Genomic DNA, 26,014 nt, shown 5'->3' on the forward strand with positions numbered 1-26,014 from the left:
ACACCACTCGAGTATCCGTGGTAGTATACGCCAGGCTGGTCACGAGCCTATAATCAGCCAACGTCAGATACATCCAACGACGAAATGTCTTCTCCATCGTCAACCGACACCGATGAACCTACCCTTCGCCAGCTCACCCGCGTACAGCTGCAAAAGGTCGCAAAAGTATGATTCGGATTACTTATTCAGGTTCATTTGCTCACCGAAGTACAGAAACGCAAAGTGAAGGCCAATATGAATTGATCATCAAAGAGATAGTAAAGATGACCAAGCTTGGGGCTTTAGTTCCTGGTCCTTCGTCTCAAGTATCAAATATAGCGGCCAAAGCAAGTGGTGAGAACCATGCGCGAGATCACTGTAGGAGAAAGCCTGACATTTTTCCAGTAAACAGCTCTCTTATCGAGGAAAACGACACCTCATCCAGTGCCACACATGCGGATACGATCACACACGCTCTGACCATTGAAGAAATCATGGAGTTCGCGGAACACCTTACCATCAAGGACATAATCACCGAAGGTGGTCCCAATAGCTTTTCGTACTCCGCAAAACGTCGACGAGCCGATGTTCTGGAAGTTGTACAAGGTTCAGCTGGAATGCAAAAGGTGGTCATACGGGCATTTAATCGAAAGAAAGAAAGGCAGCAGGATGAAAGACAGCGTCGATTCAAACGCGCTCGCTTAGAGTTTGCTGCGCATGACGATGAGTACTACCGGTTCTGATTTTCTTAACAATCCAGACGAGACCGTTAAGGAACAGGCACTGGCAAGGTTTATTGATCGTACGGGAAACTACCGCACTCATCAAGCGAGTTACATCTCTTGCGCACAGGAGCACTTCATCGACGAAATGAATCACTTAATCAGAGGGATGGTTGTGACAAATCTACCATGATTGTTATTGTATTTCGATGTTGTGTTGATAGCGTTCCTTTGATACATGTAACACTAAACAACAAGCATGTAGTACAGAATAAAATCGGGGATGAGAAGGGAAAACGAAGACGCGGGAACGACCGGAGCAAGGTTATTAGTCGGCAACGCCGGCCCCTAGTATATAAAAACCGGGCAGTCAAACTATAGGTGTGGGTATCGACAGAATATTAATTTAAATTAATTAAATTAAATAAGGAGAGGGAGGAGAGGGAAAACATTCCTTAGACACGCGAAACGTTAAACCATCGCTATGATAAAAAGATGCCGGTTCGCAATAGCTACAATGGCAAAAGCTAAATGAGAGCAGCGAAGCAATCTAACCAAGTCATTTATTGAATGCCCTAAGTCCAAAATGAATCAACATGAAACAATTTGTGAAGACTCGTCACAAAACATAGCGGTTCGAGAGGTAATGTGCATTTCTTGACAGCCCATCTTCCTGCGCACTGAGTACTTTGACAGTTGCGGCACTTTCGTGGCTTGTTCGTGCGCTTGCCAGGTCTATTAACACCTTCTGAACTTCCTGTTGTAGTAGGGTGGTTGTCTGCCTTCCGTTTGCGCTCGCGCAAGGATCCTGCAACTGAGGGATGCACGTGCATAGTGTCACCATAAAGATAGTGGACTGCTGACCGCTGCAGGGCATGGTCAGCGAGTAGCTTGCCAATCTGCCTCGGGTTGACCTCGTTGATGTCAACACATGTGCTGGCTGCCAGCGAGTCGCGCAGGGTTGTGGGGAGTGCTGTGGGTGCTTTGATGGTGACATTGGTTGAGGCAGAGCGGATGAGAGCACGGATGCGCCGACTCGCTTCAGCATTGAGCGAAATCGTGTTTTGCTCGTTGCAAAAATCTGTCCATGTCTTGTAGTATGTCTTGAGGTGTTCTGGGAGCTTTTCGAATGTCAGCAGGTCATCATTGCAAATTGTGCAAACACAACACAAAAACCATACCTTATAGAAAATATTACGACCATCAGCATGTCCAGCACAAACGACTGCGAGAGCTGACCAGTTTGGTTGCCGGTTGGAATCCGAAAATAATGGGGACGACTGGACGAGGAGCTGGAAAAGGTCACGTGTGTGGACAGGCAAAATTGCCATGAGCGTGCCCTGGGACTCTGCAATGAACTTGTGCCGAATGTTCTGCTCCCGTGCAAAGACTTCATTGAACTCCAACATTCCGAGTGGCTTGAAAAACACGGGCAAAAACTGGATCATGCCGAAAGTCTCGTGTGCGAGCTCGTAGTCATTGCCGTTCACCCAACCACACCGAAAGTTACTGCTTGCAGGAACTAGTGCATCCATTGTTAAGGTCAGCAGTCGAAAAATATGATTCTTTAGCGGGACATTAAAGTGTCCGACGTATGCTTTGCCAGTGCGGTTTATGTTGCCAACCTGCAACTGTACATGTGAGTGTGCGTTTTGAATTAAATGAACGAATGACAGACCGTCATATTGTGACAAACTCCGCAACACGGGGCAGGAGAATTTCAGGTGGAGGTACATGACGCTGGACACGTGACAGCACCCACTCAGGTTTTGACAAAAGCTGGGCATTGTATGTCGTCCCGAAGCCCTTCAGTACTGCTTCCATGGCAGACTTGTCCTCCGCGACCGGTATGAAAAATGCTGCACTGAGTGCTCGTGCAAACGGCTGTCTGAGCCCATGGTGGCGAGCAATCTGGAATTGATTGTAGCAGTGAAAATTACGGTATAGAACACGTGAACGAATGATAGAGTCGTTCCTCGCTGCAACATTCACATAGGGCTCCATGACCCCCACAAGTGCAGCTTCTGCAGCTGGATCTCGCAAGGAGCCCTCGATAGTCTGTTCAGGGCTGGTCTCCGAATCACCATCACACTCATCCTCATTCAGGACAAGAGTGCTCGTCAGAGTGCTGCTGCTATCAATATATCCTGTATCCAAGACTCCAGACTTGGGAACCTGGTGGTCGCCAAGGGTTTCCATGCATGAACCAGATGATGGACCATCAGAGCCTTCGTCGTGAGTTGAGGGGCAGATGCGAAGGTTTCGGATATCGGCAACAATAGAAAATGGAGTACTGCTGAATGACGCGAGTGATTTTGCCTGCTTTGCTTTCTGTAGGCGAGCAGGAAGCAGGAAAGATGGCACGAGCACTTTAGAAACTGTCATCACGACTCGTTTCGGTGACACGTCAACACCATTGAGGGCAGGAGGACGTTCAAGGGCCACAATTCCGTGAGCCACCGCCTGTCCGTCAGGTGCCAGGAGTGCAATTGCAGTCCCACTAGGGGTGGTTGCCACAACAGGCTGAGCAATGTCCATCCCCGCAAGCTGTAAATGCACCTGGGAGACTGCATAGACATCGAGCACAGTATAGTTGATGTACTCCTGGGGGAGCACTGCATCAGCCCACCGAGGGCTAACACGGGCTTGGGGGTCCTTTGGTAGGTGCCTGCCGAGAGGTATTCCAACGAGTTCAGCAAGCCCCACAGCCCTCTTCACAGTAGCACCGCGCTCCTTAGCCATTGCTCTGCAGCCGCTTGAAGCCAGCTCCAACTGAAACACCAACTTTCTTGAACAGTGGCGAACGCAAAAACACGAGGAGGGAGTGTGGGAGCTTGATGACACCATTTCAAGAAACGGAGCAGTCTGGATGTGCGTGCAAACATGTAAAGAACCAGACATCATAGGAAAATAGGAAAAATCGCCACTGACCTTAATTAGATAGACAGTATTTTGATATGTCGCTTGAATCAAGGCAACTGGACCGTGGATTCCGGTCTCCAAATTGACCGGCCATTGCATGTCGAATGCAACCGTAACGTTCGGATTTGTCATCGTTCGGTGGTTCATGATGACATCAAAGCGGTGATTGACTTGATGGGTGTTGCTCAGCTCGACAATGGTCCATGATCCATGAGGAAATTCAAGCAGGGGAAGGGAACTATGTGGGAGGACGGGGACAACATCTTTCAAGAGGGACGGGAACACTCGCTCGAGTTCATTTTTGTCTGCGCGGACGTTATCGGTGGAAACAGACTGGACCTCTGGATGTCCAAACTTCGCCAGTAACTCACTGATTTCGTGCAGATTGGGCATGTATTATCATGTCCCTTCGTCATCGTGAAGAGCAGGACCGAATCTCGGAGTACTCGTTCACCACAGTATGAAGTGCAGTGAATAGGGGAGCACTGCCCACCCTACCGAGCCGTTTGATAATCTGCTCGCTCGATACATGTCAGAGACAGGGCAGATACTGTATGATAAAACTAGGCACCTTAAAGCTATGGTCAATTGCGAGCACTCTCGCCGGGAGCATGGCAATACACTGTTTCATCTCCGTCGATCGCCGTTCGATAATCGTGTCATAAAAACGACGGAGGTATCCTGCACTTGGTACAAATCCAGCATAGCCATTTCGGTCACCCAACGAGCCAAATGCTTGCTTGCGAACCCAAAGCTGTTTCGGACAACTTTTGTAGCGGTCGTGCACGAGCTCCAGGTATTGAAGGCGAAGATTGTCGAAGTTTTCGTAGTGGAATGACTGCAACATCTGCATGAATGGCACTGGTCCTATCCCTGCCCTGATCGAGGAGTGCAAAAGCAAAACAAGGCTATTTGAGAGGACACTGCGGTAAGTCAATTGGAAGGGGAATTGCATGGCCACTGGTGCAGGAAGAACATTGAGAATTGCGGAGCTCCAGCTTCGATATGTCTTGCGGCATCCAGGATGGACACAGCTATAGCGGTACCCAATGATGTAGACATTCCGAGCTACATCAACCGCACGTCGAGGCTTTCCAATCCATCCAAGCCGCTGAAGAAAAACTGGCTTTCCTTGTTTCGTCAGCTCATTGCTTGCTTTGCATTGAGGGCAGGGAATGCGGTCACCCAGCAAACAGTGTGGGAGCCAAACAAAGAAGGCTGGTTGATGGAATATTGAGGGCTCGACGGCAATGCTGGGTTGTGTCAGCAACGTCAGAAAGGGTGAAGCATCCCCGACCCAGAGTCGCTGCTGCTCATAGCACTTGGGCATGGCTGGTGTTCGGGTACTCTGCTTGATTTCTTTTTTCAACATCGTCTCTACAACTTTATAGGACTCGCTAAGCCAAAGTGGCATTGTTGACCTCGATGAAGATCTGCCTACAGACCCAAATGTCGAAGTCCCCCTTCCATGCTCCGTGTCTTCATCCTCCCCTCCATCATCAGGAACGGGGCGAAACTCGTCTTCCAGGGATGCTTCCTCATCCCGATCACTTTCGGTGTCATCACGAGGGGCAGGCGCTTCGAGATCAGAGCCATACGGGTTCTCAGGAACTGAAGTTCAAATAATGTGTGAGCACGGACACCACAGAAGCAGCTACAGCAAAGACATACCGTCAATAAGACCCGTCGCACTCTGCGGCTCAACCGTTTTGGTGATGGTGGCAGTGCAGGTGCATTTGCATCGTGCCTCCACGGCTGCCGCTGAGGCATCCCGCTGCTCGTAGCTACCGACTCTGCAGGTGGATCAGCCTCGTGTATGGTAGTGGCCGGTCCAGACTCAGAGAAGTCCCGTGGCTGGTGGGTTGAGGTTTGAGGCGAAATGCTAGCAGCAGGCTCGGATTGCTGTTCTCGGGCATCAGTACTGATGGGCGAAATGTGCGGTGTTCGCATGACGGCTGAGGCAGTAGGTGCCTCCAACACTTTGGAAGGCAAATATTAGCATGATAGTAGAGCACCGGAGATAACGGTTAGTAGACATTAGATACTCACCTGGGTTGGCACCCTCCATGGCTGTTCGAAATGCAAGGGTTGTCTGCTTCAAAGGCACCTCGCTGCAGGCTGCAGAACGAGGCGCAATTGGAAGTGCGGGAGGGATGGTGTGAACCCTCGCAGGAGGATCGAGGTTTTCGAACACTTCCGAGTCCAGATCCACATCAATTGCGAGGGCTCTGCGTGGTGTTGGAGTGTATTCTGAGAAGCAGGGTGGCATGAATGAGAGGTCATCATTAGTTTATAGATTTTATGACTCACCTTTGCCACAATGTTGAACCTCGTCATTGCGCGGTGTTTGCATGGCGCTATGCGAGGTGTTTGGTACTGATTTTCTTCATTAGTCAAGATGCTCAAGGAACAATACGAAAAAATTCCCACCTGGAGTAGTACTCTCCGCATGGTCGTGTCCATTATGCCGTTTTCGAGGGGGCTGTCCATCATTGCGTGGCCTGCCAACATGTCCTGCACCTGGTTGATTCTTGCTTCCTCTCGGTCTTCCACGCCCTCGTTTGATGGGTGGTGCTGTCGGCTTCATGCGAATATGATCCGCGTGACGTCCTGGGAAAGAAGTATGATGAGACGCTCGTAAGAGGAACTGGATGTTGAAGGCCAGATGCCTTTGTGCTGAGTGGTCCGTCCCGGCCCGCGTTAGGTTAGGTTTCAAACTCCGGTTAGGACCTAATGTCCCACACCTATAGTTTGACTGCCAAAAACCGTGTAGATTGTTATCTTGCATTGTAACCGCCGCGTGCATGCCGTTGACGAGTCGTTGGCTGTGATGTGGAACATATGGTTGAAGAACGTCTTTGTGCTGAATCCAATGCAAAGCAAGTTCGGTTGTCTCGGACGCAAAAAACTCGCCAGTGCAGACGACGCTTATTGTAAGACGACAAGATGCATTGCCGGTACGATCAATGAAACGGGTTAAGCATTCGTTCCGCACAGAGTCTCCCACCTCCTCCAGGAATAATGATTTAGATGAAATCGGCTGCTCTCGTTGCAAACAAACGTTTTTCTTCATCATCTTGTCGATGTATGGCCTCCATCTCTGCTGCTGATAGCACTGCAGATTGAAGAACTGAAGGGCATGGGTTAGATTCCAGCAGAGTACTTCGAGTTCGCTCTTCCGCGTATGGAAGTCTGAATTTATCAACAGCAGACCGAATTTCCTTCAAAGTGAGCTGTTGGAACGCGTTTTCGAATTTGGCAGGCAAAGAGTGACAAGGATCTTCGATATGTGGGGCCTTATTATCCGCTGCAAACAGAATAGATATATGAGCATCGGGAAGGTGCTGCACGCTAGCCACTAAGCCACTGCGCTTTCGTTTTTCTGCTCGATTCAGTCTGTCGTCACCTGTTGCAGTTATTATCTCCTTCATTGTTAAGTTGTCTAGCGCATAATTGAGCTTTTGCGACATAGCAGATGGTATTTGAATGTTACTGTAGGAAAAGAGCAGTACACGGTTTACTGATGTTTATCATTATTTATTATTGGCAGAAAATCCCACACACTTTAAGTTGACTTTGAAACCGGCCTATGTGGGTGCCGATTGCAGTTGAAGGATAGTAGGGAATAGTACGTGTGTCGGGTAGCCTCGTCTTCCTTGAACGCATGTTTGAATTTGCAGAAAACGCCGCATTGAAGTGGCCTTGCTCCATAAACCAGACTCGCCGTATTGTTTACTGAAGTTTGCTCCCTGTGCTTTCCCAATCAACCCGCTCGCTCCCGGCCACCCATCTTAAGCGGCGGAAAAAGCTCGATCATGTGAATGTGATCGTACGGCACTTTCTTCGCATCCGTTCAGTGTTTGCTAACTTGCCGCGTTCCGCTATTGACGAGACCCTTTCGGCCGTTGTACTACCTTCAGGCTGTGAACGCCGAGTTGTACCTCTCTTGTCTGCTCAATTTATTTCCCTGTACGGAGCCGAGGTTGCTGAGGCCCTTCTTCCACACAGCTGCTCGTGCAACGGTACGGTCACATCGTGAGTACTAAGTACTGTTGTCCGTTTGATGGACAGATACAACCAAGGAACATTTCGAGGATTCACCTGTTGCAGGGTCAGTACGGATTTTTATGGACGACATACTTTCACATAGATCTGAAATAACATCCACGCAGCTGCTGGTGCAATGGTATGGTCACATCGTAAGTACTATGTACTGTTGTACGTTTGATGGAAAGATACAAACATGGAACATTTCGACACGTGACCCGAAAAAGAGTCGGGGACTGGCGCTCGCGCCGTTATGATTTGAATGTTACTGTAGGAAAAGAGCAGTGCACGGTTTATCATTGTTTACTATTGGCAGAAAATCCCACACAATTTGAGTTGACTTTGAAACCGGCCTATGTGGATGCCGATTGCAGTTGAAGAATGGTAAGGAATAGTACGTGTGTCGGGTAGCCTCGTCTTCCTTGAACGCATGTTTGTTTTTATTTTGAATTTGCAGAAAACGCCGCATTGAAGTGACCTTGCTCTATAAACCAGACTCGCCGTATTGTTTACTAAAGTTTGTTGGTGCTTGTATTTGCTTTTGTTTTGTCACTGTTGATTTTCTTCGATTCTCTTTTCTCTCTTTCTCTTCATCTATCCCAACTGCCTAGCGCGCGCCTTTTGGTGCTTCTTGTCTATTCAAGAGTCGCGCTAGGTGGGGTGGCGCTCCCTTTGTCCTTTCAGTTACAGGCAGAATATTCTTGGGCTGTAATGCCTGGGAGGGGGGTTGCTGCTGGGATTGAATTCACCTCCTGCTCTGGCGCCCTCTCACATACTAGGTGAGGGTATTCTTTTTCTGTGGCACGTTCTTTGTACAGTTTTATGTGTCTTTTCCGTCCTGCTAACTTATTTCTTACCTCGTAGGGCGGAACTCCCGCTCATTTTCGCCTTGCTCTGCTCTGGCGACTCCTTTTGCAGACAAGGTGCGCCGCCTCTTTCTGCCTTGTAACCTTGCCTACTGTATCTGCCTAGCATACGCTTCCCCGTAGTGGGAGGCGCGTCCCTGGCGACCCATTTTACTAGCTCCTTGTCTCCATTTTCCCCAATCGCCTAGCAATAGCCCTACCCGTGTTGGGAGGCAAATCCAGAGTATGCTGGAGTCATGCTGGGCGGAGGGAGCTGCAAGCCATTCTTCCCTGTACAGGGAATAGGATTGGTCAATGCTGGGACTGATAAGCTTGATCCCATGCTTCTGTCATGCGTTCATGCGACCGCATCAACAAATGCATTGACGTCGTTGGTTTTGAACTGCATCATGTTTTAGGACTTTAGCTTTGCGTGTTCTACCAAGGGGTAGTCCATGCTTATTTCTTGCACTCGTCCGCAGTCCCAAACATCTAGCATACGCCTCCCAGTGAAGGCCGGCACTCGCTGTATCGACGGAGCACGACGGATATATCATTAAAGCTATGCAAACCGGAAATTTGCGCTGAACGAGTTGTCGTGCGTTGTCATGAGCAAGCATGCCCATTTGACAATGCCTTACCGTATTTACAGCTATACCGATCAACTTATCATACACATATTTTGCTAGCAATCGCATGCAACGACGAAGCTATCAAATGCACAGCTGCGTTGAACGACTTATGTACAGCTCAGCAAGTCTCGGACATTCTCACTTCCGCCATCCCTCTCTCTCAAAACACGGCGATGCCTGTTCCAGGAACCTATGCACCGTCTGCCTCAAAAGTCGGTAGGCGACACCAAGCTCGTTTCAAACGTTCGCTGAAATATTCATTATAGCGCATATACGTGCATGAATCTCCTGTCTAAGTGCGAGCTAGTGCTGACTTGGTACGCGCAGCGCAGGGCTTCCTGAATGAAAATGTGGTACTGACCAGAAGGCAACAGCATCCAACGTCCCCGTTCCATCATGCCACTTTCAGCGCTGTCCTCGTCATCCGCGACCGTGCACTGGAAGGTGCGTCCGTCTGGAAGACTATAACCTCCAGCAACAATGACTGACTCGGATTATATATACTAGGACTATACACGGTCAACATCGTCAGCAAATCCTCGTCCAGCGCCTGATATAATATACTGTTTGACGTCCGGCGTGGTTGCGGTTTCTGGCATTAGAGTGGGAGGAAGAGCAGGTAGGCAGCAGGAAGCTACCATCAGTTTTGCACTGTCATTTGTTTGTTTCCGCAATGCTTTTTTCATACAATTTGCGTAGTTTTACTACAACTACCGCTAGGGATATACGGAAATCGATGGAAATCTCATGCGAGAATCAGCGCGAAAACGTGAGATTTCCATCGCTAGAAAATCCACGATACGTCCCATTCTCTACGGAAATTTTATGTTCGTGGCTCGTCCACGTTTCAGGTCGATACAAGTGAGGTCCAATTTTCGCTCTGGCTTGTGCCAGAAATGTGATAGATGGGGCGGCACCCACCCTGCACTTTACAGATCGGAGTATCCTGTGGAAAGGACGCCCTATGAAGTGTCAACGTGCTGTAGCATGGGCGCGCAGAAGCATCGTATGACACATTGTTCATCTGGACTCTTTAATGACTTATACCCAAGCCTTTCAACACCCACAGTATGTTCCCGCACGCTACTCGCCCAAGCCCTCTTCAAAGGCATCATGCAGAAATAAGCAGATTCCACCGCGCCATCCTCTGCACTGCCAATGACGATACGCCGGACCAACCGATGGTCCACATCCTGTTCAGGGACCCTATCAACATCCACGTATGTAATCCCTCAATCGATGACAAGAGTGCTAGTCGAGAAACAGCGATGCTGTTCTGTGTGATGTTGTCAGTCGATCTCGCTGCATCACGGTCACCTGGAAGAACTGACTGTGGTTAGGGACAGGCATGTTGATCATTTCATCAGCTAGTTCCCAAAGTACCATGGCGCCACGACCGAAATCATCCCATACACAGATTTCTGGCGGTGCGATGACCATGCGAAGATCGTTGAGCGCATGTCGCTCCAGGAATCTTGCACATTCGCGATGGCGTTCAACTCGGAATACAAGGACTCGCAGGCCTGCATGTCTGAGAAGACGCTTCACCAACACCAGCACGTCTACTCCTGGGTTGTAGAAGAGAGGCCACGGCGCCAGGTGAGTTAACGCAGAAAACATGCCGAAGCATGTCCGCATCTTCGATCTCAAGATGCGTTAGTCTATGGAACATGTTAACGTTAGGCATGGAAGAGTTGGTTAAGGTGGCTCCGACGTTCAGACAGAGCACGGTCAGGGGAAGGGCATCCAGCACATGATGTAGAGGTGTAAGGTCATGAAGGATGCGGTTGCCATCTGACAATAGAGAAAGACTTTTGATGCCTCTGCAGAGTACCAGGATCTCGATCACTGTCGTGCACTGTCGTTGCGTTCAAGCCGGACTTGGAGGACAAGTAAGTAGCTAGTCACGTGAATTGCCGACGTTTATGTCAAGCTGCGTTCATTTTGCACACAACTATACGTACTCAGCCGAACATCACAGAGTTTCTCTTTCAATGGCACTAGCACGCCAAGTCGACATCTCATTTGTTTCATGCAGCTTGAAAACTGAAATCACATCTTTCAGGCAGGTTTTTCACCGATGGCAAGAAGTCATTCTTTGAATCCAGTTTGAAGCACCTCTCCTCACAGCTCGGCGATATACTACGCAGCTGCGGGGGCGCCGGGCTTGTTGCAAAGGTTGGCACAGCGGCAATATCACTCTCCGTTTGCAGCTGTTCTTTGACTCTGCATGCGAGCTACTTTGAACTTATCTCGAATCTAGAATCTAGAATCTCGATCGAGCGTTGTTCGAGGTTGATTCTCGTTGGCGAATTGTATTGAAGGCCAATGTCACCTGACCGCCATGCTGTGAGCTTATTTTATTTGCTATTCTAGAATTTGCAAGCGACGCTATGGCAGCTCGTTCGTTAATTTAGGTGATACCACCATTGATGCGTTGGCAGGTCGTTCGTTAGGGTTTAGGGTGATACGTGGTATATGACCCACGTTGATGTGTTAGTAGTTCGTTCATTAGGGATTAGGGTGGTACGACCGATGTCAATGCGTTAGCAGTTCGTTCGTGTTAGGGTTTAGGGTGATAAGTGGTATATGACCGACGTCGATGTGTTAGCAGTTCGTTCGTTAGGGTTTGGGCGATAGGTGATTTTTTTTTCTTTCCAATTTCTGTCCTATTGAGAGTTATACTCTATGGAGGACAATACTATCTAGTCTAAGGGACTCCCTGCGTCCCTGTCGCAACTCTGAGCACGCGAATGCCCTGGTGTGGAGCGTGCCCCCACCAGTCCGCCGTTCCCGCCGGCCGTTTTAGACGCGCTGCTCGTTGGAGGTGAGATGACTCTAAGTTCGTACGTGATAAATGGCTATCGATATAAAAAAAAGAAACGCGTACTCGGCCGCTTGCGCGGGCAGGTACAGGAGTCGTGGTTGGTTGCAGGTGGGTAAATGAAGTAGATGGTGACCATGGTTGACGGATGGTTGTGTTCTACTGCCAGCTGACTGAGACCAATGTGAGGGACGGTGGCTCCATGTAGACGAGTGTATTATGGTGATGTTATTATGGTGGTGTTTATTGTAGGTGGTTTGGGGTTCGGGTTCTAGCTTGGATGTGGGCGATGGTGTGTCTACAATGGGTGTCAGCTAGCAGGTGTGCGGGGGAGTGGAATTTCACCGAGGATTGCTTTCATTCGTCGAGTGGCGTTGACGAATTTGACGAGGTGGGGTGTGGCGGAGGGGTCGGTGAGGATGAATGATATAGACGATGCTCGGCGGCCTAGTTCGTTGATCAAGGAGAGGCGTGCGCGTTGGTAGGAGGGGCAAACTAGGAGGTAATGATGCACGGTGTCTTCTGCATCTGAGCAATGTGCGCAGTAGGGGCTGGCGGATTTTCGAATCCGAAATAGATGCAGGTTGAGTGGAGCGTGGCCAGTGCGGGGGGAACATGTAAAGGCTAGTAAGACGCTTGGAGAAGGTGGCGGAAAGCTTGATGAATGAACGCTTCAGGATTTGGGGGTCTATTTGGTCAAATCTGTAGTGGCGGGGGGAGTGACGCCAGGAATGACTCCAGCGTACTTCTATGGACTTGGATTGGGCTTCTCGGAGCGCTGATACGCTCAGTGGTAGCGGACGGTGGCGTAAATAACGTGGTAGTCGGGCGTTAGAACTGTTGTTTAATCTGCTTTCCGAAGCTAGCTTTGCATGTTTGTCGACTTCTTCATTACCGTGGACTGTCGACTTCTTCAAGGCCAATGCATTTGCAGTTTAAAGTTGGGGTGATAGGCAACAGTGTGACAGACATGTCAACCTGTTGGCGAGAATTTATAGATAGTAATAATCACTGTGTCGCTCGCCCTTGTGCATTTTGGCTTGTGCTTGTACCTCTCACACATTGTCGTGCCTAAGTTGGATCCATCGGCCTTCCTCGTCTCGGAGCTCTTGGATTCCAACAAGCAGTTTTTTAGTTAAGATTTAGGGTGACAGGTGATGGCGTACGGGTGTGGATGTGGTGGTGACATTTTGACAAACATGTTGATGTGTTAGCGGTTCGTTAGTTAGGATTTAGGGCGATAAGCAACGGTGTACACCAAATGTTGATGCATCAGGGTTTAGCAGTTATATTTGTTAGGGATATGGTGAGAGTGGATGAGATAGTGACGGTGTACGACGTATTAGCCGTTCGTTCGTTGGTGTTTAGGGTGGTAGTCCGAAGTTCAAGGCCGAGGTTTGAGATCCGAGAAAGACTGTTGAAAGTGCGAGAAGGAAACACCAGCAAGAAGCAGATAATAAGAAATAAAAGAAAATAGCAAGAAAAGAAAGCAGAGTGCAGCAGCCTTCTGGAGCGTGGCCGAGCCTGGCGTGGCACGGAGACAAGGGCAGTCACATGCTGCACTGACGCTGGCACAAAGTCCTTATCTAACCCTACGCCCGTGCCTCGCTTCGGGATAGAACGCCAACACAGTCGTAGAAAACGAGGCTAGTGCTGAAGGTGACATGTGAGGCTTGAGACAGTGGATGCCGGTGGCTTCAGGTCAGTGACACATTTTCATGCAGAGAGCTTTGCGATTCAAACCATGCTATGAACATGTTCCAATTGTCCTCGCTCAAGTCTCGTGGAACGCAGACGATGGGGATTTAGCCAGCAAATCGAGGACCGCGATACAGGAGCAAAGGGTCCCCATGGGATTCGAGGGGCAAACAGCTCCAAACTCAGTTGTACCTACTGTATATATAGCGCTGGGAAGTGGTTGGAAGTGGTTGGAGTGTCAGCATTGGAAATAAAGTAAGAAATAAGAATAACGGTGCTGATAATTACAATGAAATGGCGAAACAGAATCATGAATCGACGGGCCGTTCAAAATGAGGGCGTGAAGCAGCGCGGGATTTTTTCGTACATAAATTCGAAAAGAGTCACTAGACCAACGACCCATAGCTTGAATGCAGTCTGCTGAGACTCCAGCAGCCGCCAGAGATGTAGCTCCCCCGGCCCGCAAAGAGTGTCCCGATATTGAATCAGGAAACAAGGTTCGCCGCCGAGCGATGAAACACGCGCGCGTGGGAATAGACCCATCAGTGCGTAGCCATAGAAAACTGTTGAAAGGAAACCGAGTATGACGGGACGCAATGTAGACCATAAATACGTGATGTGGATCTGCAGATTCAGCACGTTGGATGACGATAGTACTCCCTTCGAACTGGACATCCGATTTGTGAAGGCGAAGCACACATGAGTGATACGAATCCTCGACCACTACCAAAGTGCGCAAGGTGACTTTGTCGAGGGACTGCACGGATTTGTTGTCCGGCCATACTAGCTCCCCAAGTCTGAGGAGGCTATCAAACCGTCAAAGAGTTGAGCCACGAAGAGAAGATCATCGTGGCTAGGAGGAGAGGGTAACGACGTGAATGTGGCTTGCAAGTCTGACCGTGCAAAAGGTAGTTTTCGCCAAATAGGGACTCCATGACGCCGTTTTACCCCGCGCAGAGTTTGCGAGACAAGCCGAGAACATCGATTTTGGCGAGCATGAGGATAAAATTCCTCTAAGATACTGCAGATTCCGGACAGGTAGTTGTCAACTGAGCGGGGATTAATGTGGGATTGTAGTGTCACCAAACGTGAAAGAAGCGAGTGAGTCACGCGTTGAACACGTGACAAATTGACAATATATACAAGCACCTACTTAAACTGCAGCTTCTTCCGCTCTCATCTATACATTGAAATGTCACGCACTAGATCCAGCAAATGCAAAGCTGCCAAGGTCGGTAGAGCAGCCCCTCAGTCCACGGCGAAGGACAGGAGAAAGGACACTAGCAAGGGGTCGCAGCCTCTGTACATCGCTAGCACGAGCAGAACAATAGTCGTTTCACTCCAGCAACCAGTGAGGTCGTTCGAAATCCCCATCGTTCACGCAGAAGTTCTTATGGACGAATCTCTGACGAACGACGACGCTCGGATCACTTACCGCGAGCCGGAATTGGTGGACGTCATCGATCCAAAAACAAGGCAGTCGTACAAAATATGCCGGGTGCCTGTGATGAAGGGTGGGAGGATGCGCGGGTACGTACCCCTGCCACAGCGGTACAAAGACGTATGGCTCGAGCTTTGCTACAATATCGTTCTGCACACCAACATCTGGGAACTTTGGCTACAGGAGGGTAAAAAGACAATGCAACCAATCACAGCTCAGATGGTGAGGATCTGCCGGCAAAACACTGGATCGATGGTTACCCAATTGATGCTCGCCAGAAGGCTGGTGGTGCTGCAGTTAGTAAAATTGGATTATATAACAGATCCTGGCAAGGAGGACGTTTCCCTTCTAAATGAGGTCAAAGTCCGGATGCTCCGGGGCTGGTGGAATGTGACCTATGACGAGGCATTGATTGATGGGCCAGAATACTTGGATGCCGACCCCATCATCCCCCAAAACGAGACATTTTTTAGTAAGCTCTTTACATCCCGTGGCGTTCAACGATGACTCACGGGGGTGTAGCGCAGGACTTGGCGGTGGAGGATGATGGACATGCAATGCTGTCGCTCCCACAAGAAATGGAACTCTGGATCAACGGACGTGTTCATGCCATTCGCGAGACCTTCGAATCTACGATCAAACCCCAGGCCTTCAAGGAATTAGAGGAGCCCAGTGACTTTTTCGAGACCCGTTATAAGGATGACGAAGACTTGCCGGATTGCTGGTATGAGGGACATCATCCTTGTCCGTTCTTCTGGAGCGAAAAGCAATGGCGGTGGTACAGCGTAGGTAACACGGCCGTTCTGCGTGGTTGCTTTTAAGCTGCTGATAATGTTGCATAACGTAGGTCATGATTTTTCGGGTACGCCCATCGCCTTCTTCGATTTTGCTCTTAGGCGAAGTCCAACATATGACAAGGTGGAAGACTTCGAGAATGACGTGAGGAGCATAGCCAATATTCTTGACGAAGCCGAGTGGGATGATTTGAAGCAGGTGGTGAGCAAACTTTGGCTAGGAGAAAGCACCTGGAGGGAATTCGTCGAGTACTTGATGCAGGAATGGCATCTCGACAAAGAACAATGCACCAGTTTGGACAGGAAAGGTATTTACCTACTCCTATTTATGCCTAGTCGCCTACATCTCACATCGGAGGACCTTCCATTCCAGATGAAGGAAATCCTTTCGACACCTTGGAGGCCAGGCTGATCTTCCAGGGATATATTCACCGACACAGCACGACGGAGGCAGATTGGAATTCGAACGATCAGATTCTCTGGCACTCATTGGGTAGAATCAGCCCCCAAGAATATAAGCCGGTATGGCATTGGGTTGGCAAGACCGTCGTTGAGGATCGCATCTCTATCAAGCGTGTGCTGAAGGAGGCTGGTGGTTGGTGGCGCAGATACCAGCTCCAGACAGGTGAGTGTTACAAGATCATTGTACCTCTTGCTCTGACGTGAGGTTATAAAGAACAAGCTCTGAAGGAAAGCGGCCGTGAAGTAAAACGGCATGATGAGGGCATGCATGATGTCCCACAGGATGATCCTTCCGGGAGCGCAGTAAATGGAATCTAACATGAGCAGTGGGGTGTCTACTGTAGGTAAAAACTCTGTTCAGTCTGATGCAAGCGATGGCGCGACTCCGAAGGGTATGCTTTGTTGATTGCCACATCCATCAGTGGAGGTGGGCGTCTTGATCAAGACGCCTCTGTGTCAGCAGAAGGCTGATGACCAAGAAGAAATAAACCGATCACGGCATAATTCGGTGATATATGAAAGCATTGGGTAGCAAAACGCAGTCAACACATGTGTAGATCTAAGATTTGTCTACTTAGAGTATAATCAGACATGCTTTTGTTTAAATCTTGACTAAAAACAGATCTGAGGATCCAAGGATTCCAATTTGATCCTACATCAGATTGGGCACCCAGGCAACATAGCAGGCCCTTCGAAACTCATAGATCATATTCGCCATATGCTCTGTAACGGTGTTGCGACGCTAATAAGAGCGGGAGGGGCGAGGAGTCTATAAGGACAAGTGAATCTCAGTCTCTTGAAGGAGCTCTTATTAACGATTCGTCTACCTATAAGGACAAGCAGCTACTATACGTTAGACGTTGTACAATGTAGGTAACGATTTAGACCTACATCTCAGTCTCTTGAAGGAACTGAGATGTTCGGGCGCTACAACGGGTACTTTAAAGTAAGTAGCCTAACTACTGTTAGATATGAATGCGAGGCATAAAATAATCCAGGACGCGAGTCGACGTCAATACATCGCTTGCCTTAGTCCATTTTGGCTTGAGCTCGTACCTCTCACTCATCCCCTGTCCCTATCTCGGATCCGTCGGTCTTCCTCGTCTCGGATCTCTCGGATTCCAAAAGGTGTCTCTTGCGATCTAATTCTGCGTAAGGTTGCCAACTCCACGCTATCCCTGTCCGGCTATTTGGTAGTTTCCGCAGTGAACATTGTACTCTTTCACGTCGTATGGATCCGAGAACGTCTGGCTGAAGAAATCTCTCCATGTCTAGTTATTCGGCGGGTTTTCTGAACTCGACGCTCTTCAAGTGTGTAAGGGCTTTTGTCGAAATCGTCAGTCGAAAATTCGTGGCTTCACTTAAGTGTACAATTGACAGCACATAAGTTACTAAATTTCTCAATAAATCACTTGGAAAAAACTCCCTATTGATGATAGGAATAGCATATTCTTAAGAGCGATTGTTCATTGGGGCTTTTGAGCAGTTTTTTTCGTGTCTTCTGTCCAGCCACCCTCAACGTGTACACTCTGTCAGCTTCCTATAAACTTGGGAAACTTGTTGGACTAGTTATTTCAGCCCTGAGACTGTTGTCTCACCTCTGAAAACCGCATCGATTTCACGGAAGGACTCATCCCCATGCCAGATCCTGCCTAAATGTCAGTACAGGCTTCGCCACTGGCATGGGCAATCGGAGGGATCCCTCCTTCATCCTCCGCAGGTTTGGAAAGCTCCCTCTAATTCCTCGATGCAGCCTCGCATCAGGTCCACCTCTGCACCGCTGGTGACAAGCAGTCCGTACGTGCCCCATGTGCGCAATTACTGTGCATACCGGGACCTCTTCCGGGATAAGTGTGTCGCCGAGGATCCGACCTGCACCACCACCCCAGCATTTCCGGCCACAGCAGCCAAGGTTGCCACGTTTGACCACGAGACAATGCGCGAGAAGGTCAGCTGCTCATCCACGATTTGTTTCGTATTTTTTTATACCACTAACTCACCTCCTCATCTGCCCAGCGTCGACCAGGGTCAAACGAAACAATTCCAGTTTCGAATGTCGGGAAGTCTGTTGTCCAACAGGACATCAGTGCCCTCGAATGTTGACGCATGAGCCACCACCACCTCTACAAGAACATCGCAGGGGCTCAGATGGGTCTCCGGGATGACAACAGGATCCGCGCGCTCGAATCAGCTGCCAAGCACAATGAGCCGATACGTGCAGGAGGCTCACAGACCCTCAAGGCCTCAGGCTCCTCATCCGGTGACCGCTCTTCCTTTCCCCTCACAATGAATGCCCCACTGATCTTGGTTTTAATAGATGCATACACCACAGATGAGCTGACACGATGCCCTTGGCGGTTCGTGCCTTGCAGCATTCTCAGGCGGGTGCTGTGTTCAATTGTGTGCGTGTTCGAGCGATGCTGCTACTGGCTGCAGCAACGGCCCATCGTAGTGAAGGGGTCCGCATGCTGCAGATATCGGATTTGTTCCTGTCAGAAGCCTGTATTGACCACATTCGGCTGGGGCACACAGTGCCGGTAAGCACATCGAGCAGCCTGCTGCATGTTGCTTTTTCTGGGTAGCTCACGCACAATCTGCCTTTCGTGTTAGGTGCTCGGAGCCCTTGGCGACAATGCAAAGACCTACTAGCACGGCCGTGTAGACAAGCATGGCTCACTCCGCCATTTCCATGTGGAACTCTGCCCAGCCGGGGCAATGGCGATGCTTTTTTTTTGCCTACTTCCACATAATCATCCAGCCCGTACCAGATTTCGAGCCAAAGTATGATCTTGAGTGTATGGTTGCTGAAACTGGCAACAAGACGAATGAATCAATGTCAAAACCTGGTGTTATTAATTCATGTGAGTCATGCTTAAATCCCACAACATTCAGCCCCATGTTGTGGACGAGCTGGATCAGAAACTGGGTTTTTACATACAATGGCACAATCAACAGGCAGGTTTCATATATATTGATGAATTTAAGTATGAGACACCCAAGATACAGTGGTAAAAATCGACCGGGCGCGCCTGTAGACCCTGCACAGACGTTGCATGACGGGGCGGCCAGGTGAATGCGTATCATAGGTGAGCTTTGAACTTGAAGGTGGTAAGGTGGCGACTGGTGGTAAGGCGGGTGGTTGTGGCAAGATGGCGTGTGTGGTAAGGTGGTGGGTGGTATGGGTGAGGGAGCTGAACGAAGGGTTCTCATCATAGTGAGCCGGAGTCTTTCGTGACATCTATGGCACTGTTGAGGTTGGCTGGGAAATATGGGAATGAATTAATGAACGACGCGAGAGAGAAATGAAGGGCATGAGGTTGTAACTGACGCATTCCATGGAAGAATTTAAGTTCTGCATCGTAGCCATCCTGATCTTGCCCGGGATCTCTGCCTGCATAAACGATCAGTATCGAAAGAGTTGAAGAAGGGCACATACACCAAGAATATGGTCGTTGTGAGCTGAGAGCGCACTACATCATTCCTTAAATTCTGAGTGAAATGGGATGGGTATAGTAGCCGTGAGTGATGTTAGTGAAAATTTGCCGTTGGACCAAGCAGGGCAGTTGGCCTTCATAAATTCGTCAATGGTGTTCATCGTGTTTTTGTGCTCCGAGGGCTTTGTTGTGACTACCTGCCGATAGGAATGCCTGGTACCGTTTCTGGCGTGTTGTGAGAAACAAGGGCCTGAGATCTCAGCCGAAGAGCTGGACAAAGCGCTCAGTTATGAAAAGAGTCATGTATGCATCGTGTTGACGTACCATAGTCAAGTCCTCGTATTTGAATTATTTTTGATGAGAAAACGCTGGAGTCAACAACGGTAGTGAGGTGTTCAGTAGCTTCGTCGTGACGCGCGCCATCCAAGACTTTGGTTCTGAGTTGAAAGCGTAGATATGTCTGGTATACGAGTGACAAAGATCAGTTTTGATGACCGAGCATGGCCGCATGATACTTACTTCCACGATACGACGCCAGAGAGGATTGGCATACGAACAAACGGCAGCGAGTTCTTTCACGAGCGTCGCTTCCTGGCGTTGATCTGCGTCGAAGAGGGCGATGACCTGGAACACGGAATGAAGCAGAGAGTATGCAAGACGAATTTGGCCTACCTTGTTCAAAAGAAGAAGATGGCTAGTATCTGGACGAGACGTGCTCGACTTGTGGCATACCAGTAACGGACGGAAACGTGCCTGGCATCGGAATTCGGACAACCAGCAGCGAGTTCTTTGAGGAGCAGGTTTACCTGGTCATATTGATCTGCACTGAAAAAAGTGACGGCCCGAAACATGGAATGAAGCGGAGAGTATGGGAGGCAAACGTAACATACCTTGATCAAGAGCAGAAAAAGAATGATTTCTGAATCTCGGTCCGTGTACACATCAAATGCTGCCCTAGCATCCGGGACACAGCCATTTCAGCAGAGGGCAATTCCGTTGGAAATATAGCCTGTCAATGAGGGATGGGCGCTGAAAGCTGATTCGGACTATGCCACCGTCGAGTTTGCGTCCCGAAGGGCATGCTGAGTCAATTTCGTCATAGTTCGTTACCTTTGATTGTGTTAAATGTTTATATATAAACTACGTGATCATTCGAAACCAAAATGTCGAACTTGGTCTTTTTGTTTGCTCAGTCAGTACCATTGGGCGTCCACTCATACGAGCCGCTGATACACGCACCGCGGCTCCGCATTCTGTGGACACTTTCAGTCGCTTAGGCACTGATTCGTGAGCGCCCGCTGTTAACTTGCGCGGCTCGGTCCCTGAACACCAAAGGGCGCCCTGGGAACGTTCGCTTTTATTTTCTTCTGACTTCTGTAGGTGAAAGCCCTGCTACGTCTGGAGGCCTCCGTGCGAGCTCTATGAGCCCGCAGAAGTCAGCATACTTATGCTACATTTAATTCTGATCTCGTTGAAATTTTGTTTTATTCTTAGGTGGGTGTTTTTTTCTATGTACATACTTCATGCTGACGTCTAACTCAGCCGTCTACCTCTAAGTGAAGCCAGGCTTGTCTCACGCTGCAAAAATACAAGTTTGAACTTGATATCTGATAATCGAATCTCTGCGTACACCTGTCAAACAGGCGTTATACTCACCAGAGACCTCACACCTCGATGTCAACACTCCCACATGTCTCAGACTACTATGAGACCGCTCTGAATAACCAGTATTCAACAGGATCCATATTTTATATCAAGTCTGCACCTCTGGTGGCTGCTGGATCCCTCGGAGAAGCCATGCGGATGGTGTCTTTGCGGGCAATGATCCAGAGCTCTTCCTATGATGCCGAAAAGACTCAAGACTGTTGATCTGTCGTACGTCTGTGAAAATCTCCATGTGCTAGCTATAACACTTGTACTGATTGTTCTCGCAATACAAGGATCCCTTCAGATACCTTAGTGCCATGTTTCAAACTGAACGCCATGAAATTCGACTGCTATCTGAGCCTGGATTTGGCTCTGCATATACTGCGTACACTCGTTATCTTACAGTGCAGAAAGCCTGCCATACTCTTGGTCTCGATATACAAAGTCAAATGGCGGTCACATCAGCAGGCATAATGCGCAAGGATGTCATTCATTGGACTGGGGCACAAGAAGGAGCATTTGCGAATCATAGGAAGGCCGTTAGAAGGTCAGAGGAGCTGTGTCTGAGGTTTGGAAGAGCAATTTCTCTTACTGCGAGAGAGAAATCTCTGAAGCTGTCGCTCGACAACTTTGTCATTTCTCCCACTGTTCATCTAGCTAAACTTGTTGGTGAAAGAGCTCCGGAACTTCAGTGGACGCATGTACAATTGCAGCTTGCCATGGGCCCAATAGATCAATATATCCGACGTAGCACGTTTTTACATGACAAATTAGCATGGCAACTACATAGATCCATAGTGGCAGTGAGCCGTCAGTCCCATCGAGCTCGTTACCGTCTTTTCTCTCTCAGAAAGGGAAAAATGGTGGTAGAGTTGTAAAGCACAGCGTCAGCAAGCGCTTGCGATGAGTTCGGGTACCTATCAAGGCACACATACATTCAGGCTACTGACGAACGCAAAAGGGTGTGCTTCAGAGTGCAAAGGGCATGATGCAAATCGCTAGATGATCCAAACATCGTCGCCTCGACATTGAGATGAGCGATGCCAGTGAAAGACAACGGTCCACATAGAGCAAAGGCGACCTGCTCACTGTACACCGCAAATGCACACAGCCAATAGTCAACGAGGCATTGGACAAATGTGTGAACAAAACGTCAGCAGTGAACATTCATCAGCGAATGCTCGACACACCGATCGAAGAAATCAGCCAATATGACTGTGGTGGCGTGCTTTTTGGTGCGGCAGGCAGCTTTGCAAGCAACGGGTCAAAATCATAGACATGTTAGTGCACATGAGAAGTTAGCATTACGAGATATGAGAGACAAAAGAACACACACATACCACAAGCGCTTTCACCAATATCAACAAGCAATGGGCAAGAAGGCTGAGAGAAAGGATGGCTATCAGCACACAGATTTTAGGCCCTGCCACAGGAAGTCAGCATCGCGGGATCTATGAGGCAAAAGAATACACACGTCCTAAGAGTGCCTTCACTGACTGATGTAGAGATCAACAAGTCATGAGCGAGAAGGAGAGAGACCAGGATGGTTCCAAGCACGAACTTTTGAAGATCATGAGAGGACCGTAGGGGCAGTTGCAGTAGCATCAATATGGCAACCATACGTGGGTCAAAAGGGACGTACGATGATTTTCTGCATGGTGTCAGTGGGAAGGTAGCAATTCCCAGACACAGAGAGTAACATCTGCATATCCCTGAAGGTCGTGCTACCTTCCTGACTGTTCCTCTCAGACACATATTCTGAAATTAAAGGATGGTTAGGATATCCCTTGTCTTGCAGGTAACGAGTAAGACGTAGGATGAAGGCATTCTCAATGTCTGAGTCAACGATGTCAACCTCAGCGCCGTCAGATGGTCTGACCAGCGCAGTCTCGAATTCCAGACGCTCTATGACTTGGCTAGGCGACGTGATGCACTGATCATACAGTAGACATAACAAATCCTTCGCGGAAGGTATCGCTACATGTCAGTTTTATGTGAGACCAACGTTCGACTAGCACTCACATCACAAAACGACAACGCATTGTTGCTGAAGGAGACGTCAAATCCTTGACAAAAGTAGAATACCGCCTTTAACATGTGGAGTGCGGCTCTGGGAGGGAAACCAAGGAGCGCATTTGCATAGATTTGTCCAACAAGTTCCATGCGTTGCTCAACCGACATGTTAGCAGGCAGCTGTGTCAGCTGTAGTGCTGTTAGCTACTAATGATAAACAAGTTGAGGCAACACATACTTGAATGTCAGAGTAAGTCGCAAGGGGGTGGAAACAGAGGACCTGTAAGAGAGTGGTCCAGAGTCTGCGCCAGATCAAGAGGTAGGGCGGCAAGGGATGCAGCAGTATCTGGAGAAATTTTCTGAACAAAGGCAGGATCAACGAGGGCGTCAAAACCCCAGATGGCGTAACATAATAAAAAAGTAGAGCATGGCATGGGAGGCAGATAAAGACGGAGGATATGAAGAGCGCATAACGTTCGATGCATTTTGAAACGATTGAGCCTTCCACTGTCGGAGGCAAAGGGAATGAATGATTGAAGGGCATCCCTCATTGTTAGTGACCTGCCACATATAACGGTCGTCGAGAACAGTTTTGATTGCCAAGGAAAAAAACCCCACGTTGCGCACCCACACCAATTCCTTCCCCGCTGGGAGCACTAGTAAGCATAGCAGGCAATACGAGAAATTTGACACCTACACTTTGAACGTGCAATTGGCCATGATGAGGCTCGACAAGTTCATGTCTGAACCATCATTCCCGGTTGTAAATCCTATCTGTGTATCTTCAAATTTCTCTCCAGACAGATCAACCAGTGATGCTATAGATCCCCTCTTCCACGGGAAAGAAATGGGAGACGATCGCACATAGGCTCGCGTTCTGAACGTTCGTCGTCACAAAGTTCAGATGATAGTCTTTCTCGCCCGTTGTCAAGTAGTGTAAACCGGACTTATGATCCACCGGAAATGGATGACTTGGATGTCAGTGAGCTTCTGCGCAGCAGCCGAGAAGATCAGCTTGAAGACCGTGCAAGGCTCGATGCACTTGAAGGCTCTCGTACAATCCAACCCAGTCGTCATACAAGACCAACTGGAGCTTTCGGAAGAGGCGGTGCTGCTATTGCAAGACGTCGGGGTGTGTATCGGAGAGCTGCAGCCCAGTCTGACGATGAAGAGGGCACGGATGATGAAGACTAGACCCGTGAAGATATCACGAAGTCAAAAGAATTCACTATCAAAGACTGGACAAGATGCTAGAAAATATTTAAAAGTGAGTACGCTGCCAAGGATTGTTGGAACGAACAAAAAAAATAACTCCCATAGACGCACATTACGACAACCTTCCGTAGGATTTGTGGTATGAAGACGAAGGACAAGTGGCCCTTACCATCAGAGGGTGAACGAAGAAACCCAGATACAGATGAGATATATTACACACCAGATTTTGCTGGCGACGTGCAGGATCCGACAAACGTCGAAATCTTCCGCAAGGCTGCAGATGTGATATGGAATGCAGGTTAGTGCATTTCATGACAAGTTCGAAGCTTTCAATTCAACTCACTATGAGAACAGAAAATTGGCTAAGATGTCTCAAATCAAAGACCATCCACTGGAATAGATCGACCCTCCTTGTCTTCGCAAAAGAGACATTCCGCGGATTCAAGTCAAAATCGAAAGCCGAAACAGATCCTCAAGGTGTGCTAGCACACACCACTAATCAGCATAACACTCGACGGAGTAACCGTCGAAAAGAGGTAACATCCACTTACATTTGTTGTGAGCCTCGCTGACGAGAAGATCCAGAAAGCCAGCAATTTGCTAGCAGGAGATGTCATCGATCAGTTCAAGGTGCAACATGATGGCACTGATCCATCTCCCTTCGTTATTCCAGATCACATGTCCGATGAAGCCTCTGGTCCTGAGGACGATGCGGAAACGTATGATGACAAAGGATGGCAACAGCGGCGGGATTTGCAGCAGAGAACCCAATATCTCACCTCAAGTTTCTTGAAGTTGTCAAGCCGCAGTGGAGGAGCACTCAGGTGTGCTTGAAAATCTTCTTCTATACAATGACTCAACAGGACATCATGCAGCAATCAAAAAATTTCGACGACTTACGTGACATTTGGTGGACAACCAAGAGCTCAAATGAACGCGAGAAGTTCGCTATTCCAGTCAGAGGGTCCGGTCACATCCCGAAGGTATCACCATACGACTTCGGAATCAATCTCAAGTGGCTCAATGAAGCTCGAAAGGAGCGTCTCCTTGAAGAACGGCTCAAAGACTGGGGCAAATATGGAGACCCTGTCCATGTTGAAGAACCTGGTGCTGCAGCTAGGGAGGGAGACACAGACACCGAGGAAGATGCAATGGCGACAGACGGGGGTGGTGAACGTGAAACTGATGGCATGGGGGGAGCTGAAGAAGGCACAGCAACCAATGGACAAGGTGATCAAGACCAAGCCGAAGTTGGGTGCACGACATGATGAGGAGGAACCAGTAAGCTAGATTTTTGTTGTGATGGACGCATACCTTGTTCGCATATCAGCATGGACTG

The 26,014-nt window shown here is 48.9% G+C and overlaps 4 protein-coding genes across 4 annotated transcripts; 3 read left to right on the forward strand and 1 right to left on the reverse strand.

Moving 5' to 3' along the window:
- Positions 1 to 1,276: 1,276 nt before the first annotated feature.
- On the reverse strand, positions 1,277 to 7,093 carry DFJ58DRAFT_843319 (uncharacterized protein; the record flags this gene model as incomplete). The annotated part of the gene is made up of 12 exons (XM_041392952.1): positions 1,277 to 1,822; positions 1,883 to 2,223; positions 2,380 to 2,441; positions 2,464 to 2,612; positions 2,694 to 3,473; positions 3,633 to 3,993; positions 4,175 to 5,234; positions 5,291 to 5,602; positions 5,673 to 5,873; positions 5,934 to 5,999; positions 6,054 to 6,815; positions 6,898 to 7,093. The coding sequence occupies 12 exons, from the start codon at positions 7,091 to 7,093 to the stop codon at positions 1,277 to 1,279; spliced, it is 4,836 nt and encodes a 1,611-aa protein (XP_041241614.1).
- Positions 7,094 to 9,320: 2,227 nt separating this feature from the next.
- On the forward strand, positions 9,321 to 11,446 carry DFJ58DRAFT_843320 (uncharacterized protein; the record flags this gene model as incomplete). The annotated part of the gene is made up of 11 exons (XM_041392953.1): positions 9,321 to 9,363; positions 9,475 to 9,591; positions 9,655 to 9,674; positions 9,868 to 10,008; positions 10,200 to 10,215; positions 10,267 to 10,367; positions 10,519 to 10,746; positions 10,831 to 10,913; positions 10,977 to 11,039; positions 11,217 to 11,325; positions 11,411 to 11,446. The coding sequence occupies 11 exons, from the start codon at positions 9,321 to 9,323 to the stop codon at positions 11,444 to 11,446; spliced, it is 957 nt and encodes a 318-aa protein (XP_041241615.1).
- A 3,415-nt stretch (positions 11,447 to 14,861) lies between these two features.
- On the forward strand, positions 14,862 to 16,684 carry DFJ58DRAFT_730334 (uncharacterized protein; the record flags this gene model as incomplete). Its single annotated transcript, XM_041385884.1, has 5 exons — positions 14,862 to 15,582; positions 15,633 to 15,899; positions 15,958 to 16,212; positions 16,278 to 16,529; positions 16,581 to 16,684. The coding sequence occupies 5 exons, from the start codon at positions 14,862 to 14,864 to the stop codon at positions 16,682 to 16,684; spliced, it is 1,599 nt and encodes a 532-aa protein (XP_041241616.1).
- Positions 16,685 to 24,436: 7,752 nt separating this feature from the next.
- On the forward strand, positions 24,437 to 25,943 carry DFJ58DRAFT_730336 (uncharacterized protein; the record flags this gene model as incomplete). The annotated part of the gene is made up of 6 exons (XM_041385885.1): positions 24,437 to 24,727; positions 24,781 to 24,973; positions 25,030 to 25,211; positions 25,261 to 25,372; positions 25,420 to 25,499; positions 25,551 to 25,943. 6 exons carry the CDS (start codon positions 24,437 to 24,439, stop codon positions 25,941 to 25,943), a joined length of 1,251 nt encoding a protein of 416 aa, XP_041241617.1.
- Positions 25,944 to 26,014: the final 71 nt, after the last annotated feature.

This window comes from Suillus subalutaceus (assembly GCF_016647625.1).
Source record: "Suillus subalutaceus strain FC151 chromosome Unknown DFJ58scaffold_87, whole genome shotgun sequence".
Classification (NCBI taxonomy): Eukaryota; Fungi; Basidiomycota; class Agaricomycetes; order Boletales; family Suillaceae; genus Suillus; species Suillus subalutaceus.